Below are 18933 nucleotides of genomic sequence, written 5' to 3' on the forward strand. Positions count from 1 at the left end.
TGATTTTGTATAGGGGGAGATTGTCTATTTTTCTTTTGGCCTTATATGTAGACATGCATTGTTGGAATTAGTACAATAATGCATATATACTTCTCATGAAAAATGTTATTGCAAGGATGTTGGTTTGTTAGTGTAAATTTGGTTGATTAGATTTGATTGCGAAAATTCTACTTTTATGAAATTAGAAAGAACATATTAGTTACAATATGGTCAAATAGTTGGCCGTTTTTTATAAAAAAAAACATTCATGATAATAATTTTTTATTAGATAAGGTATTAAATATAAATTGAAAATTACGAATAGACAAAAAAATTGCAAACAAAACATATACTCTGTATGGGGGCTGACTAAGTTCCATACCGATTTAATTAGACCTATGTGGTCTACGCACTTTATGCCGAATCGATAACACAGTCATGCCGATCTGATCACGGCTGACATTCTACGGGCCTATGGCCACGGGCTTGGATGTGATCCAATCCTGCTCACCAGCGCCTATGGGCCTAAAAGATATACTTTTGATACAAGATAAGAATATATCCTAAGGGAATATTCTTAGGGATATCTCGCGCAAATATCGGGCCCAACCCAGATATGGGCTTACTCGGGTCCCTATAAATAATCCCGTTGATCTGAGTCATAAGGTACGTTCACGAATCCCAATACATTCTACTTGAGAGCTACCGGCTTTACTAAATACTGACTTAGGCATCGGAGGGGCGTTCCTCGAATCAACCCCCGAGGCTAGTTTACGTGTTCTTTCTTATAGGAACTCGAACCGACTTAACTGGCTACGAGGCATACCGGTTCATACCCTAAAAACTTGTCCCATACCGGAACAATTGGCGCTAGAAGGAGGGGCGAACAATACCTTGTAGTCTAAGCCATTTCTTGCAAACAAAACCTTATGGATCCTAATCAGCAATTTGGGATGCCAGAAACTGATGAAAACAATCTTCCCATTGAGAAAACTCCCTCAGGATTCTCAACTCCTCTGCCGGTGGCAAGGTAAAGCCGGCCACCTACTGACAAAGGTAGAAAAACCCTAAGACTCCCCAATAGGACATCTTTCATACTCTGCAGAACATGTTCACCCCAGAACAGCTCAAGAGTGCTGCTGAGGTATTCCAAGCAATGGCTAGCAGCACCCCACCGACCGGTCCCCCGGCTAAGCGACCTCTGAGCAGAGCCCACAGCCCAGTGAGAAAGCTCCGCTCACTGTGGACGGGCCGCCAGGGAGAACGAGACTGGCATGATCAGGATCAGGTGGCCAACTCCAAAACCCCCACAGAGCATATGGGGAATGAGGAAGAAGAAGAGGAGGAGGAAGCGCAGGATACAGAGGTCCAGCAGCAATCCTCCCAGCCAAGGAAGGGGAGTGAATATCGGCACAGAGCACCGGTATCGTTGCGGAATTCGCCATTTTCCACCGCTATTCTGCAAGAGCCCATGGAGAAGATAAAAATGCCGACATGTAAATATGACGGCAAGACTGATCTGGAGGATCACATATCGGCCTATGAAGGACATATGCTGCTGTACACCGATACCGACTCAGTATGGTGTAAGGTGTTCCCCTCTACTTTGATTTGACTGGGACAAACATGGTTCAAGAGTATACCACCGACAACCGTCTTCGACTTTCGCCAACTCACATCCATGTTTGTAACGCACTTCGTAAGTAATAAACGCCGCGAGAAGACAACCGGCGAGCTGATGTCCATCAAGCAAGGTGAGACATAAAGTTTGAGGGACTATGTAGGGCGTTTCAACGCTGAAGCTGTCACCATGCCTACGCTGCAGCAAGAGGTAGCGGTCCTGGCCCTCATGACGAGGTTGAGAGAAGGGACCCCCTTTCGAAGTTACCTAGGCCGAAAGAAAATGACGTGCCTAACTGAGGTTTTAGGAAAGGGGAACGACTTCATTAGAGGAGAGGAATTCGACAATGCGGCTAATGCTAAAAGGTCGGCAGCAGTAGAGAAGGATAAGGAAAAGGATAAAGAAAAGGAGCGCCGGGACGACAAGTACCGGAAGGATAGAAAGTCCGACACCTCTGGCAGGAGGGAGGAGAACAACTCTGTGAAAAAAGGATTTGAGGGCCGACCGGACAAATATCATAATTATACACCACTAACGATATCCCGAGCTCGGATATTCGAGTTGCATAGTAAAGACGATAAGTGGCAAAGGCCCAGGAAGATGTATTACAAGGGCAGAGATAAGTCTAAGTGGTGTGAATTCCACAACGATTACGGCCACAAAACAGACGACTACAAAGACCTTAAGGACGGGATTGAAGACCTCATCAGGAGAGGTTACTTTACCCAGTACCAAGCAAAGGTCGACCGCAAATCTCCCCCTAGGGAAGATGAGAATAGCAGCGGGAGGCCGATAAAGGACAGGATCACTGAGATCCATGTCATAAGTGGAGGACCAACAAGGGGTGGTAGCATCCACGGAGCTAAAGCTAGTCTGAAGGAGGTTCGTCACCAGGTGAACTATAACAATACCAGAACATGGCCGGCACCTCCCCCAATGCCGTCCGTGGCTTTTACCTCAGAAGACGCCAAAGGGATCGTATATCCCCATGACGATCCTTTGGTAATATCTCTGCAGATATCAACTGCAATGGTTCATCGCGTGCTAGTAGATGGGGGAAGCTCTGCTAACATCCTCTACAAAGAAACATTCGAGAAAATGGGCTTCGATAAGGCATGCCTAAAATCGGTATCTTACCCGGTTATCGGTTTCACAGGGGCATCTGTCGTCCCAGAAGGAACCATAAAGTTGGTAGTAAAGTTGGGAGAGGGGCGTCATTCCAGGGACCTCATAGTGGAATTTCTCGTCGTTGACGTCCCGGCGGCGTACAACGCCATTATCGGCAGACCGCTGATCCATGACGCTCAAGCTGTGGTTTCCACCTACCACCTTACCATGGTTTACACCTCCAATGACGGTAACCCCGAGAAGCTCTGGGGAAATCAAGAGTCAACGAGGGCTTGTTATCTAACTGCACTCAAACACTCCGATCACAAACGACCCGCGGAAACGCCGCCATGAGAGAGAAAAAGAAGAAGGCTAGAGAATAAAGCCAAGAAGGATTTATCATGGAAACTTCGAGGGAAGGCCGGCAGATCAGCCGAGACCTAGCCCGGAAGGAGAAACAGAAGAAGTCAGTTTAGAGATGGACAGGCCGGAAAGAACGGTCAAAATTGGAGCAGATTTGGCTGAGGAAGTCAAAATCAACTTGATAACGCTGCTAAGAGGGCATGCGGACATCTTCGCATTCTCAGCAGACGAGATGCCGGGCATTGACCCGAACTTCATGGTGCACTGGCTCAATGTTAACGAAGATGTCAGGCCAGTTAAGCAAAAGAAGAGAAACTTTAGCGTCGAGAAAAATGCAGCCATAAAAGAGGAAGTGGACAAGCTGCTGGCAGCAGACTTTATAGAGCCCTGTGACTACCCTGAGTGGTTGGCAAATGTGGTCATGGTGAAAAAAGCCAATGGGTCATGACGGATGTGTGTGGATTTCACCGACCTCAACAAAGTCTGCCCAAAGGACTGTTATCCTTTACCCAGAATTGACCAGCTGGTAGATTCTACTAGCGGCCATGCCTTGCTAACTTCATGGATGCCTTCTCCGGCTACCACCAAATTAGCCTGCTAAAGTCCAACAGAAACAAAGCAGCTTTCATCACGGATGCAGGGGTCTATGCCTACAAAGCCATGCCTTTTGGGCTCAAGAACGCCGGTGCCACTTACCAGAATTTGGTGGACAAAATCTTCGAGCATCAGAAAGGCCAGAATGTGGAGGTATATGTGGACGATAGCATCGTCAAAAGTGTAACTGAAGAAAAGCATGTGACGGACCTTGAGGAAACCTTTGCAACACTCCGACGACACCAGATGAAGCTGAATCCAAAGAAGTGTGTATTCGGAATAAGGTCCGGCAAGTTTCTAGGCTTCATGGTGAGTGAAAGGGGCATAGATGCTAATTCGGACAAGATCAAGGCCATCAGTGACCTCCTGGAGCCAAAGGGCATCCGGATATCCAAAAGCTAACAGGAAGAATGGTGGCTCTCACTAGGTTCATCTCCAAATCAGCCGAAAAGACCTTGCTGTTCTTCAAAGTTCTCAAGGGAAATAAGAAGTTTGAATGAGGGGAGGAGCAGAGACGAGCCTTCGAAGGGATAAAAGAGCATTTCATGAAGCTACCGACCATAACCCGACCAGAGATAGGGGAGAAGCTACAGCTCTATATCTCAGTATCCCAAAAAATGGTAGCAGCCGTACTATTGGTAAACAGGCAGGGAAGCAAAGTCCAATTTACTTCATAAGCATGTATTGGTAGGCGTGGAGCAAACGTACGAGCTACTGGAAAAAATGGCGTATGCCGTCCTCATCGCGGCAAGAAAGCTGAGACCGTATTTCGACTCTCATACCGTTCAAGTGTTCACCAACCAACCTCTGGAAAAAGCTCTCAACAAGCTAGACACAACCGGTAGGCTCTTGAAGTGGGCAATAAAGCTCTCGGATTTGACATAGAATACCGGCCTCGTACAACTATCAAGGCCCACGCACTGCCGACTTCATTGTCGAGACAACATACGCAGAGACAGCATAATTTGCCGCACATGGAAGATAAGAAGTAGACGGTTCGGCGGCCCAAAGTGGCGCAGGAGCCGGAGTAGTCATAACATCCCAGAAGAGGAAATTTTGAACTGCCATCCTTTTGTTTCAAGGCCTCTAATAATGAAGCTGAATACGAAGCAGCCCTGGCCGGACTTAATCTGAGCATTGCGGCTGGCGCCAAAAATATTCTAATGATCACGGACTCGCAGCTTATTTCAAGCCAGATAGAAGGAACGTACGAGGCCAGAGAGCCAGTAATGCAAAAATATCTCAACCGGGTCAAAAACATGGCGGCGGAGCTACAGAGCTTCGAGGTCAAGCTGGTTCCAAGGGCGGAGAACATGCGGCAGACGCCTTGTCAAAACTGGCAAGCCCATATCAGCGACCAAAAGAAGAGTGTCATGGTGGAAACATTGAAGGAGCGAAGTGTGGACACCATCACAGCAACCGTCAATACTATAGTTCAGGACCAGAATGGTATAACAGTATAAGGGCATATAAGCTAACGGCGAGCTCCTAGAGGAAAAGATGGCGGCGCAGAAGTTGAAAAGAGACTCGGCATGGTATTGCATCTTCCAAGGCCAGTTATACAAGAAGGGATTCTCACTACCCCTACTAAGGTGCGTCACGGCCTATGAGGCCACTAAGGTGATCGAAGAAATCCATGAAGGGATATGTGGGAACCATATCGGTGGAAATGCGTTAGTACTCAAAGCACTAAGAGCGGGTTTCTACTGGCCTACTATGCTGACAGATGACCAGGCCTACGTGAAAAAGTGCGACAAGTGTCAAAGGTTCGCACCGGTGATTAATCAACCGGCTAATGACCTGCAGCTAATCCTGAACCCAATCCCTTTCGCGCAGTGGGGGATGGATATTATAGGACCCTTCACACCGACATCTGGGGGAAGGAAGTTCCTAATTGTGGGTATTGATTACTTCACGAAATGGATTGAAGTTGAGCCAACCGCCAAGATAACGGCAAATCAGGTAAAGAAGTTCATATGGTAGAACGTTATCACCGGGTTTGGAATTCCAGTTGGAATCGTCATGGATCATGGTGTCCAGTTCGATTGCGGCCCCATTCGAGACTTTCTGCGGCCTATATAAAGTTTGCCTACTCATCAGTCTGTCATCCTCAAAGTAACGGACAGGCGGAAGCCGCTAACAAACAGATCCTCAACGCCCTCAAAAAGAGGTTAGATGACTTGAAAGGGGCATGGGCAGACATGGTACCGCTGATCCATGACGCTCAAGCTGTGGTTTCCACCTACCACCTTACCATGGTTTACACCTCCAATGACGGTAACCCCGAGAAGCTCTGGGGAAATCAAGAGTCAACGAGGGCTTGTTATCTAACTGCACTCAAACACTCCGATCACAAACGACCCGCGGAAACGCCGCCATGAGAGAGAAAAAGAAGAAGGCTAGAGAATAAAGCCAAGAAGGATTTATTCATGGAAATCTTCGAGGGAAGGCCGGCAGATCAGCCGAGACCTAGCCCGGAAGGAGAAACAGAAGAAGTCAGTTTAGAGATGGACAGGCCGGAAAGAACGGTCAAAATTGGAGCAGATTTGGCTGAGGAAGTCAAAATCAACTTGATAACGCTGCTAAGAGGGCATGCGGACATCTTCGCATTCTCAGCAGACGAGATGCCGGGCATTGACCCGAACTTCATGGTGCACTGGCTCAATGTTAACGAAGATGTCAGGCCAGTTAAGCAAAAGAAGAGAAACTTTAGCGTCGAGAAAAATGCAGCCATAAAAGAGGAAGTGGACAAGCTGCTGGCAGCAGACTTTATAGAGCCCTGTGACTACCCTGAGTGGTTGGCAAATGTGGTCATGGTAAAAAAGCCAATGGGTCATGACGGATGTGTGTGGATTTCACCGACCTCAACAAAGTCTGCCCAAAGGACTGTTATCCTTTACCCAGAATTGACCAGCTGGTAGATTCTACTAGCGGCCATGCCTTGCTAAACTTCATGGATGCCTTCTCCGGCTACCACCAAATTAGCCTGCTAAAGTCCAACAGAAACAAAGCAGCTTTCATCACGGATGCAGGGGTCTATGCCTACAAAGCCATGCCTTTTGGGCTCAAGAACGCCGGTGCCACTTACCAGAATTTGGTGGACAAAATCTTCGAGCATCAGAAAGGCCAGAATTGGAGGTATATGTGGACGATAGCATCGTCAAAAGTGTAACTGAAGAAAAGCATGTGACGGACCTTGAGGAAACCTTTGCAACACTCCGACGACACCAGATGAAGCTGAATCCAAAGAAGTGTGTATTCGGAATAAGGTCCGGCAAGTTTCTAGGCTTCATGGTGAGTGAAAGGGGCATAGATGCTAATTCGGACAAGATCAAGGCCATCAGTGACCTCCTGGAGCCAAAGGGCATCCGGGATATCCAAAAGCTAACAGGAAGAATGGTGGCTCTCACTAGGTTCATCTCCAAATCAGCCGAAAAGACCTTGCTGTTCTTCAAAGTTCTCAAGGGAAATAAGAAGTTTGAATGAGGGGAGGAGCAGAGACGAGCCTTCGAAGGGATAAAAGAGCATTTCATGAAGCTACCGACCATAACCCGACCAGAGATAGGGGAGAAGCTACAGCTCTATATCTCAGTATCCCAAAAAATGGTAGCAGCCGTACTATTGGTAAACAGGCAGGGGAAGCAAAGTCCAATTTACTTCATAAGCCATGTATTGGTAGGCGTGGAGCAAACGTACGAGCTACTGGAAAAAATGGCGTATGCCGTCCTCATCGCGGCAAGAAAGCTGAGACCGTATTTCGACTCTCATACCGTTCAAGTGTTCACCAACCAACCTCTGGAAAAAGCTCTCAACAAGCTAGACACAACCGGTAGGCTCTTGAAGTGGGCAATAAAGCTCTCGGGATTTGACATAGAATACCGGCCTCGTACAACTATCAAGGCCCACGCACTGGCCGACTTCATTGTCGAGACAACATACGCAGAGACAGCATAATTTGCCGGCACATGGAAGATAGAAGTAGACGGTTCGGCGGCCCAAAGTGGCGCAGGAGCCGGAGTAGTCATAACATCCCCAGAAGAGGAAATTTTTGAACATGCCATCCGTTTTGGTTTCAAGGCCTCTAATAATGAAGCTGAATACGAAGCAGCCCTGGCCGGACTTAATCTGAGCATTGCGGCTGGCGCCAAAAATATTCTAATGATCACGGACTCGCAGCTTATTTCAAGCCAGATAGAAGGAACGTACGAGGCCAGAGAGCCAGTAATGCAAAAATATCTCAACCGGGTCAAAAACATGGCGGCGGAGCTACAGAGCTTCGAGGTCAAGCTGGTTCCAAGGGCGGAGAACATGCCGGCAGACGCCTTGTCAAAACTGGCAAGCTCCAGTATCAGCGACCAAAAGAAGAGTGTCATGGTGGAAACATTGAAGGAGCGAAGTGTGGACACCATCACAGCAACCGTCAATACTATAGTCTCAGGACCAGAATGGTATAACAGTATAAGGGCATATAAGCTAACGGGCGAGCTCCTAGAGGAAAAGATGGCGGCGCAGAAGTTGAAAAGAGACTCGGCATGGTATTGCATCTTCCAAGGCCAGTTATACAAGAAGGGATTCTCACTACCCCTACTAAGGTGCGTCACGGCCTATGAGGCCACTAAGGTGATCGAAGAAATCCATGAAGGGATATGTGGGAACCATATCGGTGGAAATGCGTTAGTACTCAAAGCACTAAGAGCGGGTTTCTACTGGCCTACTATGCTGACAGATGACCAGGCCTACGTGAAAAAGTGCGACAAGTGTCAAAGGTTCGCACCGGTGATTAATCAACCGGCTAATGACCTGCAGCTAATCCTGAACCCAATCCCTTTCGCGCAGTGGGGGATGGATATTATAGGACCCTTCACACCGACATCTGGGGGAAGGAAGTTCCTAATTGTGGGTATTGATTACTTCACGAAATGGATTGAAGTTGAGCCAACCGCCAAGATAACGGCAAATCAGGTAAAGAAGTTCATATGGTAGAACGTTATCACCGGGTTTGGAATTCCAGTTGGAATCGTCATGGATCATGGTGTCCAGTTCGATTGCGGCCCCATTCGAGACTTTCTGCGGCCTTATAGCATAAAGTTTGCCTACTCATCAGTCTGTCATCCTCAAAGTAACGGACAGGCGGAAGCCGCTAACAAACAGATCCTCAACGCCCTCAAAAAGAGGTTAGATGACTTGAAAGGGGCATGGGCAGACATGGTACCGGCTGTATTATGGTCTAACATGACAACTGAAAAGGAAGCTACTGGAGAAACACCATACAGGCTAGCCTTCAGGGGGCAGAAGCAGTCTTACCGGTGGAGGTAGGCCTACCGAATTGGCGAATCCTGAACTATGATCCGGAGCTAAACGAGCGATTGCATAAGGAGGAACTGGACCTACTACCGGAGGTTAGGCCGGCAGCCGAACTTAAATCGGCCGCATACAAGGACCGGAATAGCAAGGCCTACAACAAGCGAGTACGAAGTCGGCCTATTTCTAAGGAGGACTTCGTGCTTAGACGAACATCGGCAACCGAAAAAGCACATGTGGACGGTAAACTTACCGCCAATTGGGAAGGAGCATACTTGGTCAAGGAAGAAATCGTGCCCGAATCTTATCGGTTGGAAGACATATCGGGCAAGCTGTTGAAAAATAGCTGGAATGCTAGTGTCTTCAAAAGATACTACGCATAGTTAAATGGCATTGTTGCCAGTAGGATTTAATTTTTCCTAGCATTAATGTTTTTACCATTGTAGGCCATAAATCCGGCACAGCCGGGAAGAGCCGTTTTATTTTAATAAAATGAGCATCTTCTGCACGCAACTCTCTAGCTATCTAACCTTGCCGGTCAATGACCTTCGTGGATCTGCCGGCTAAAAGCTGATAAGCATTATTAATCGTTCAGTCAATGATCTTCGTGGATCTGCTGAATATATTATTGTTCATGATTAATCAGTCAATGACCCTAGTGGATCTGCTGAATTACTCGGAACGCCAAACCGGTCAATGACCCTAGTGGATTTGCTGAATTACTTGGAACGCCAAACCGGTCAATGACCTTCGTGGATCTGCCGGTTAAAATTATAAAGCATTATCACTCAGTCAATGACCTTATTGGATCTGCTGAGTGGATTAAAGTGCGAAACCGGTCAATGACCTTCGTGGATCTGCCAGTTAAAATTATAAAGCATTATCACTCAGTCAATGACCTTAGTGGATCTGCTGAGTGGATTGAAGTGCGAAACCGGTCAATGACCTTCGTGCATCTGCCGGTTAAAATTATAAAGCATTATCACTCAGTTAATGACCTTAGTGGATCTGCTGAGTGGATCACTAGTAGAATAAACGCTATTTGCTGCGGTGATATTGCTGCGGTTTTACCCAAACGCAACAATATATCATGTAAAAAGAAAAAAAATATATAAAATAACCATATTGCTGCGGTTTCGATAGAAAACCGCAGCAATATGGTTTCAACGATTTTATTTTGAAAAAGTTTGACTACTTGACCGAGATATATTGCTGCGGTTTTTAGCAAAAACCGCAGCAATATATTAAATTAATATTAAAAAAATGATATTTTAATATATTGCTGCGGTTTTTGAACAACCGCAGCAATATCATTAAAAAATATTAAAAAAAATATATAAAAGGCGTGCAAACCGTAGCTCGGGTTTGATTTTCCACATAATTCTCTCAGCCTCCCTCCCCTCACTCTCTTACTGATTCTCTCAACCTCCTTCCTCTCACTCTTACTGATTCTCTCAACCGTCCACCCTTCACTCTCATCCCTCCTCATTCACCCTACACCATCCTCTCAACCTTCGACCTTCGACCATTCATCTTTTTCTTTGATGTTGCCGGTGTTGTTGAATCGTTGGCGAGCTTCGACCTTCGACTGCTTCCTCTTCATCTTTTTCTTTCTTGAAAACGAGAAACTGAGAACGAGAGGCGAGCAAGGGGTTCTCAAATGAGATCCGGCTCCGGTGTTGTTGGCGAGCGAAGATCCGGTGTTGATGAATCATTGGCGAGCGAAGAGCAAGGGGTTTTCAATCGCGTTTCTAGATCTGACCGATTTCCTCATTAACGTTTATATTGCGGAACAGGTAATCTCCGTTGGTCCCGGTCTGTTGGACAAGGAAGGTAACAGAAAACCATTGTCAGTATCACCAGGGAACATAGGGATGTACTCCAAGTACGCAGGGAATGAGTTCAAAGGCAAAGACGGTTCAGATTACATCGTGCTTAGGTCGTCTGATGTTATGGCTGTGCTTTCCTTTTTTTTTTTGAGGGGAATGGCTGTGCTTTCTGCTTTCGTCCCGATTTTCTTTTTTTTCGTTTCTAGATCTGTGATTTTTTATTGTAGGATTTTATTTTTATTTTTTTCGTTTTTTTAGAGTTTTTTTTTTGTTTTTATTATAGTTTTTTTTAATTAGTCTAAGTTGTAATAGTTGCTTATTTTTTATCTTTTGTATTATGTATGTAATTAGTTTTTTTTTTAGTTTTATATATTAATGAAATTCATGTTATTTTATCTTCATTTTGTATGTGGATTGTGGATGGGTTAGTGGTATGTTTTTAATCTTTCAAATTTAATTGCAAAATTTCAAAATTTTTTTTTTTTTTATATCTATACCAGTACCTATTGCTGCGGTTTTGTGCAATAACCGCAGCAATAGGCCAAGGTATTGCTGCGGTTTTTAGTCAAAACCGCAGCAATACGCTGTAAGTTTTTAATAAAAATTAAATATATTGCTGCGGTTAAGGCTACAAACCGCAGCAATATATTCAAATATTGCTGCGGTTTAAAACCACAGCAATATAATTAATACCTATTGCTGCCCTCTTAATTGCTGGGCGCCCAAAACCGCAGCAATAGGCTACTTTTTGACTGCAGCAAATAGCATTTATTCTACTAGTGGATTAAAGTGCGAAACCGGTCAATGACCTTCGTTGATCTGCCGAATAAAGTTATTTACACAATATTAAATTATCTTGTTATAATTAATGAGATAGCGGTCATCAACCCGCGAAGAATTAGCGGCATAACTGATTAAGCAATTAAAACGTAATAAGAACGACATCATAGTTGGTAAAAAGATACTTCATTAATCAAAGAAAACATTACAGCCCTAAAGCAGCTGGCCACATAAGGCCAACCGCCAAAAATAATATATCGGTCACAGACGACCAGACTAACAGAACGGTAAAGATAATTTGGCTACCCTAAGGAAAAGACGTTATGATCGCAAAAAGAACACCACCCACAAAGTGGCCCAGTACAAGAAGGGTAAGGAAGGAAACTAAAAGTCTATTTGGCATGCTCTTCCTCCTCGGAACCGTCAACGACTACCACTTGCTCTTCCGGTTTGTCGTTACCGATAGCAGGGTTGGCAACGTCAGCAGCAGCATTGACGGTCTCCTGTTCCTCTTCGAACTCGGCCCTGGGATCCGCATTGGCAATGTCGGCCTCGGAAACACCATGGTCCAAGACTTCGCCCTCAACCGGTAGCTCATGAACACGCTGAACATGGGCGTCTTTAATTTTGGACTAGTCAAGGTCTAGGAAGGTGTGCCTGACACACCTCATAGCCGCAGACCAACCGCCATTGTACCGGTTGAGCAAGCGTGTCACAAAGTCCATACCCTTCTGCTATTCCTTAACGGCCTCGCGTTCCAGTTCCTTCGCTTCCGTGATCTGATCTCGAATTAGCCGGATCTCCTCATCCTTGTTGAACAAGACCAAGGAATGACCCTCCACCACCTTGGTAAGAGTGGCGTCAGCCTTGCTCTCAGGTGCAAGGGCATCATTCATCTCGGTCTTGGCCGCAAGAAGTTCTTGCTCTTTAACGACCATCCGGCCTTCAGCTCCTTATGGTCCTTCACTTCATTGAAGTACAAAGTCTGAAAGTACCGGTAGAAATCGCAAAGCTCCATACCAGACTGGGCAGACTGCAGGAGGCAAAACAACAGAGTGGTCAATACAAGAAAAAGGCAGGTAGCGTACTTAAAAGAAAGAAGAAAGACAAAAGCTAAAAGCTTACCAAGGCCAAGTTATGCGCGTGCGTCGCGACAAGCGTATAAACCTCGTCCACCGGTATATCGTATTTAAGCTGCATAGCTTTTAAAATACGATATCCAGATTCCCGCCCTCCGATGGACGGTCCAGGAGCAGCGATTCGTCGTCCAAAACGTTGAGCTTCATATTGAACTTCTCACCGTCCTTTACCGAAGAGCGAGACCAGCGTTTGTTTAAAATGTCCGGCATCTCAATTCGGTTTCGCTCCAGAAAGCCCACCTTCCTAGGCTTGGCAAAAGTCTCCAACCCTGTCACCATTTCCGGTAGGGTCAGTTGCTTATAAATCTTTGGCCGCAACGAGGAGCTACCAACCTCGGCAACTCGGCCGGTAATTAAGTTAGCGGAAGTAGAGGCCACGATGTTGGTGGCAGCCTTAGGAGTCGCCTTCTTCGCCGGTGGCTGTTCCTTTGTCGGCTCAGATTTCCTCTTCTGAGAGGAAATCCCAGCCTGACGCTGCATCAGGGGTATCAAGTCCCTGACGTCCTCTTCAGGACTAGAATTCTGGTCGGCTCCACGACCTCCTCGCCCTCCACGGCCTCCTCGGCCACCAGCTGGTACTTGGATGGGAATGAATCGGCGAGCAGGCTTGGTGGCATATTGCTTAGTGGCCGGTATTTGCGATTGACGTGAAGAGCTTCGCGGATTAGAAAATCCCGCCTGAAGACAGGAAAAACAAAGAAGGATATCACAGTTAGTATGGTTCCAAGAAAATAATAAAAGCAATCAGAGCAGGCGCATATACACACCATAGGGGTCAGACTGGCAAAAGCCTAAGGCCAACAAGGCTGGGTTGGTGAAAATGTAATTGGCATGAGGAAGCCAATACTTGGGAACCACTATCCTCTTTGCGCCTCTTAAGGCCGGAATAGAGTCGGAAGCAAAGTAATTATAAGCCTCTCTTTCCCGGTGAGTCAAGCCCCTGTCCCGAATATGTTCCATCCGGGAGCGGGGTTTGGTCTATTGGCGCCTCAATGGAAAGTCGTCGGGTACATGCACCCAGAAAAACCGGCCTCTCCAAAGCTTGAGAGAACTCGGCTTAGGGTATACTGTCAACTTGCCGGCCTTTGTATACAAAGACATCCAGGCACCGCGGCCTACAAGTTCATCATCCGGGATCTTTTCTTTTTCCCGGCTCCTTTTCCCTTTGCGGAACCATCTTCTTTAATCCAGTGTAATTTGCGGAAGAGGTTTAATGTTTCCGAAAAACCTTTATAGCGGACCACCTAGGCATAGGCCATCAAATCCGCCATCCAAGGGGGGTCAGTTGGGCCAGACATATGTTACAGGCTTTGAAAATCTTAATGAAAAAAGGGTCCAAGGGGAATCGCATTCCGAAATCAAGCATATGGGAGTAAATGGCTACGTGACCGGCAGGGCAGTCAGTCACGCGGCTCCCTTCGGCCGTGAGTACTAGCCGGTACCCCTCGGGAAAGGCAAAGTATTTTGGCCCTTTTATCAGAAATTTACTCTTCCGGCAGGTGTTGGCCCAACCACTACTATCTAACTGAACGCCAGCGGCACTGCCGGCATCACTAGGTGGCATGTATAACTCAGCTATGCCCTCTTCGTCAGATTCCTCGGGAATAATTTCCTCAGGATCCTCCCGGTCAGAATCCTCCCTAGTCTCAAGCGTGGTCGACTCCTCATCAGACTCGTCCATGGAGCGAACCACACTGTCTACATGTTCTGAACGCACAGGGGAGACCGACACCTCCTTAGGTCGGCCTACTAGAGGTCTCTCCAACCTTGAAAGTTAATCTATTAACAGGGGGCTTGCCGGAAGGAAACAGTTCAGGGGGAATGTTCAGCTAAACCTCTCATGGTCCCATACTGTCCTAGAGCCTCAGCTTGCCCTAAGACCATCTCTAAGGGTGAGGCACGAATTGCCGGTTCATTGTCTTGCCTACCGGAAGTACTACAGTCATCTTGGCTATTGGCCCTAAGTTCCAAGGCAAGGTTAGTTATTGGTGAGTCATTAACCTCTACAGACCTGATGGAGGTACTATCGGAATTTACATCACTCTCCGTCATGACGGAAGGAGTCCTAGAGATATTTTGCGAATCGGAATTTTCGGAATTGGAAGACATTATAAATAAGACGGTATGAAAGATGGGGAAAAGTTTCGATGAAATACCTGGAAATAGGGATGCAAGGAGTAAATGCACCGGAATCAACGATTAGCGCGAGGCCGGAAGAAGAAATCGAGCAAAACCGTCAAGAGCACAGAAGGGCAGTGTAGAGAGAGAGAAAGACTGTTATGAATATAATCGCAAGTGAGAGAATGTAGGAAATGAGGAGCGAAGGGCGCACAAAGAGTATTTATAGAGAAAATCACGGTCGAGATAAAGCGACTCTTCGTCTTCCCGTCCCGATCATGCCACGTGTTGTTAAGTAGCACCCAGCTGTGAAGCAATCACTAATAATGAGCTCTGAGGACAAGTGCGCAGACCGAGGCAACAGTTGGAATTCTCAGGCCAACGTTTCGCATTCCCTCACCACAATCAAGTCAGCATTACCCATGTCGGTTTAAAACCTACTAAGCAGGATACGTCCATAATGGACATACCGGCTTGGGGGCTAGTTGTATGGGGGCTGACTAAGTTCCATACCGGTTTAATTAGACCTATGTGGTCTACGCACTTTATGCTGAACCGATAACACAGTCATGCCGGTCTGATCACGCCTGACATTATTCGGGCCTACGGCCACGGGATTGGATGTGATCCAATCCTGCTCACCAGCGCCTATGGGCCTAAAAGATATACTTTTGATACAAGATAAGAATATATCCTAAGGGAATATTCTTAGGGATATCTCCCGCAAATATCGAGCCCAACCCAGATATGGGCTTACTCGGGTCCCTATAAATAATCCCATTGATCTGAGTCATAAGGTACGTTCACGAATTGCAATACATTCTACTTGAGAGCTACCAGCTTTACCAAATACTGACTTAGGCATCGGAGGGGCGTTCCTCGGATCAACCCCCGAGGCTGGTTTACGTGTTCTTTCTTCAGGAACTCGAACCGGCTTAACTGGCTATGAGGCATACCGATTCATACCCTAAAAACTTGTCCCATACCGGAACATACTCCAATTTTGAATTATATTAATTAAGAAGGATATTGGCAAGGATTCCCTTGTTATACACACAAACATTTTACCATTACATATCAGAAAGAGTAAGTATATATTTTTTTTTTTTTGGGAGGAAAACTATGTAGTATAATCGTAATTATTGATGTTAAAATTCTGCTGGTTCACATGTTACTATCCTACAAATTGCAATGCCATATAAATGATTCTTAGTAGGAATTTAATTAATGTTTATGTGTTGATGACCATTAGGTTTGAGATGACTAATTTAACAAAAGACATACTAGTTCTAATTTAATATATGTTTAATTAAGTTTATGTTATCCAAGGTTATTATTAAAGAGAACAAATTAAAGAAAATACTCAAGTCAAGATTAATATAAAGATATTTAATCAAGATTGAAGTGAAGATGTTCCTTCAATGAAGAATCAGACAAAGAATGAACATGAGTATACATTAGGATGTATAATTCTTCATGTATTAGATGAATAAAGGTAAAGGCAAAGATTTTTGAATTTCTTAAAGGAACTAGGAGTTGTTCCCTAGTTGACAACTATCCTTTGGCATTGGTCTAAGGAACACTATTTAGGAACACACTAAGTCTAAGTAACTAAAAACGTGACTAAGGAAATAATAAGTTTATATTTAGCGAAGTTGTTAGTGGATAGATTTTAAATCTGATTTAGTTTTATTAAATAAATAATTTTTTTTTGTTAATATTTTTAAAAGTGTTTTTAGGAAAGAACTTTATTTTACTTAGGATTCTAGAATATTAAGCGGTTTTGATCTAATAGAATAAAGGAGTACACGTTTAGTATTTTATGACGTGTACTTATTTTCTAAGTTCTAATACGGTAATACCATGTTCGATCAGTTAACATGTTTGATCAGTTAGTGAATTTAATGGCCCTTAGTTCCCAAGTTAAAGAAACATGGAGTAGTGGTCTAAATTATAGAAACTTAATAGAAGAGTGTCCAGTACTTGGTTGCCTGTAAATATATATATCACCATATTTCATTTTCTAAGCATGTCTGACAAAAGCTAAAAACATTCTAAATGTATAAAAGAGTCAGTGTGTTTGATCCTAATAGGGTTCATTCTTACTGCCTTTATTTATTCTTCCAAGTTAGTCAATAATTGCATTTCTTTTGGTGTACTTTAAGGGTTTTGAGCGAAATGCTTGTATTGTGAGCTTGAGAGAAGCAAGAGAAGACTTATTGTTAAAGTCTTGAGAAGAACAATATTTGTAGGAACTACTGTTAGTAACTCAAGTTTGTAGAGGAATTTGAAAAGAGTAATAGGGTGTAACAAACTGGTTATCTATTATAGTCAAGTGACTTCAAATTCCAAGTGGTCGAGGTTTTTCTCCTTATACTGATGAGATAGGGGAGTTTCACCGCAACAATATCTTGTGTCCCTTGGTGTGTTTCCTTGCTAGATTTTACTTTGCGATTAGTTGCACTTATTTTCGCATTATAATTCAACCCCTCTTATCTCTATTATATAAGCCAAGGGAGGAGGTGTGGTGTCCTCTTTTGAAATAACCAAAATACCCTCTAGTAATTTAAAGCAATATTTTTCTTTTTATAAAAAAATGAAAAATGAGAATCAATGAAACTTGTCATATGAGTAGGTAAAAAATGGAATATGCAATACTATTAATAACTTGTAAAAATAGATTGACACAATCAATTCACGAAATCAATTAGAATCTTCAACCAAAAAAAAGTTAGCAATATATCGTGATAACATAATATATTTACAAAGTTCAAATAATATGGTTTATTAACATTTATAATCGTTAAAGAACTATACTAAAGTCGCTGAGAAGAAAATTATTAAATTATCGACCAAATTTTACAATGACGATATTGAATACTTAAAAATTATTCACCTTTAATTTAAAAAGATAATAGCATCTACAAAAGAACCTCAATAATTTACATCACTATTAAAATAATTTTAGATAAAAAAACATGTCAATTTGTATATAACTACATAAGATTATCGACGCACGCATCGCGTATATGCAACTAGTAGTGTTCATATTTAAACATGAAGATCCTATAGAATCCTTCTTAGATATAATGATGAGATTGTTAGAATCTTAATAAGTACGGTTCCACAATCTTGTGATCCAATGGCAGAACCCAACATTTTTATCTTTTGGAATATAGTTTGGTTCTTTTATTTGATCTGTCAGTTTGTGCTAGTTTGAGATGAACAATCTATTTATGTAGGTGTAGACACATAATCGTGTTTTCTCATTTAAGGATCCAATGATGAAACATACCGTGGTCTTAATTGGTCTGATCCAAGGGCAGAACAGTATGAAAAGCCATTCAAAATAATTTCGAAAATTGTTAAAGTCCTATTTTAGGTCCCAATAATTGTGCATGATAATTAATTACATTTTGAGCCAATCCTTTGAAAAGCCCAATTGATTATTTAACAATAATTAATTGATTTATTCTAATAAATAAATATTTTCAAATCATATTTTATCCCGTAAAATCAGTTATCCGTAATTAAAGTATAAAAGAAATCTTTTAAAACGCGTTTTAATAAAGCTGGCACGTTAGGAGCCAGACTCGTGCGTCTAGCGCACCAACCTGTGCCTGGCGCAAGGCCTTCCGTCTGGCGCACGTCTGTGCGTCAAGCGCAACTCAGTCCACGTGTGCCTGGTGTAGGGTGTAAGTGGATTGGACTTTGCCAAATCCAAATCCAAATCTAGTCCAAAGTATTTTGGACTCAAAAAATTGAGTCCAAATCCGATCCAAACTTTTTTGAAGTCCAGTCCAGTCTAGTCTGGAAAAAAAAATTATGGTGTCCGAATCCAGTCAAGTCTAAATATTATATAATATATTAATTTTTTCCTGATTTAGGTTTATAATATTTTATGATGATTGAAATTTAAAAAAAATGGATTCATTACATCCATTCCATAAAGTAAGTTACATATATTTTTAAATTCTAATAAAATGCAAATTGCAAAATACGAAAGGCGACAAAAGGGTTAAATTTTTTCCTTTTCACTTTGGAGTTTTGGAGGGTAAGTGAAAAGTCTGAAGTTAGGTAAAAAATTTAGTGTGCAAATGTA

General features: G+C 43.8%; 1 protein-coding gene across 1 annotated transcript; it reads left to right on the forward strand.

Annotated features, from left to right (window-relative positions):
- The first annotated feature begins 1882 nt into the window (after positions 1-1882).
- On the forward strand, positions 1883-3061 carry LOC130589554 (uncharacterized). The gene has a single exon (XM_057390839.1). The coding sequence runs from the start codon at positions 1883-1885 to the stop codon at positions 3059-3061; it is 1179 nt and encodes a 392-aa protein (XP_057246822.1).
- Positions 3062-18933: the final 15872 nt, after the last annotated feature.

This window comes from Beta vulgaris, chromosome 7 (assembly GCF_026745355.1).
Source record: "Beta vulgaris subsp. vulgaris cultivar EL10 chromosome 7, EL10.2, whole genome shotgun sequence".
In the NCBI taxonomy this organism is placed as follows: Eukaryota; Viridiplantae; Streptophyta; class Magnoliopsida; order Caryophyllales; family Amaranthaceae; genus Beta; species Beta vulgaris.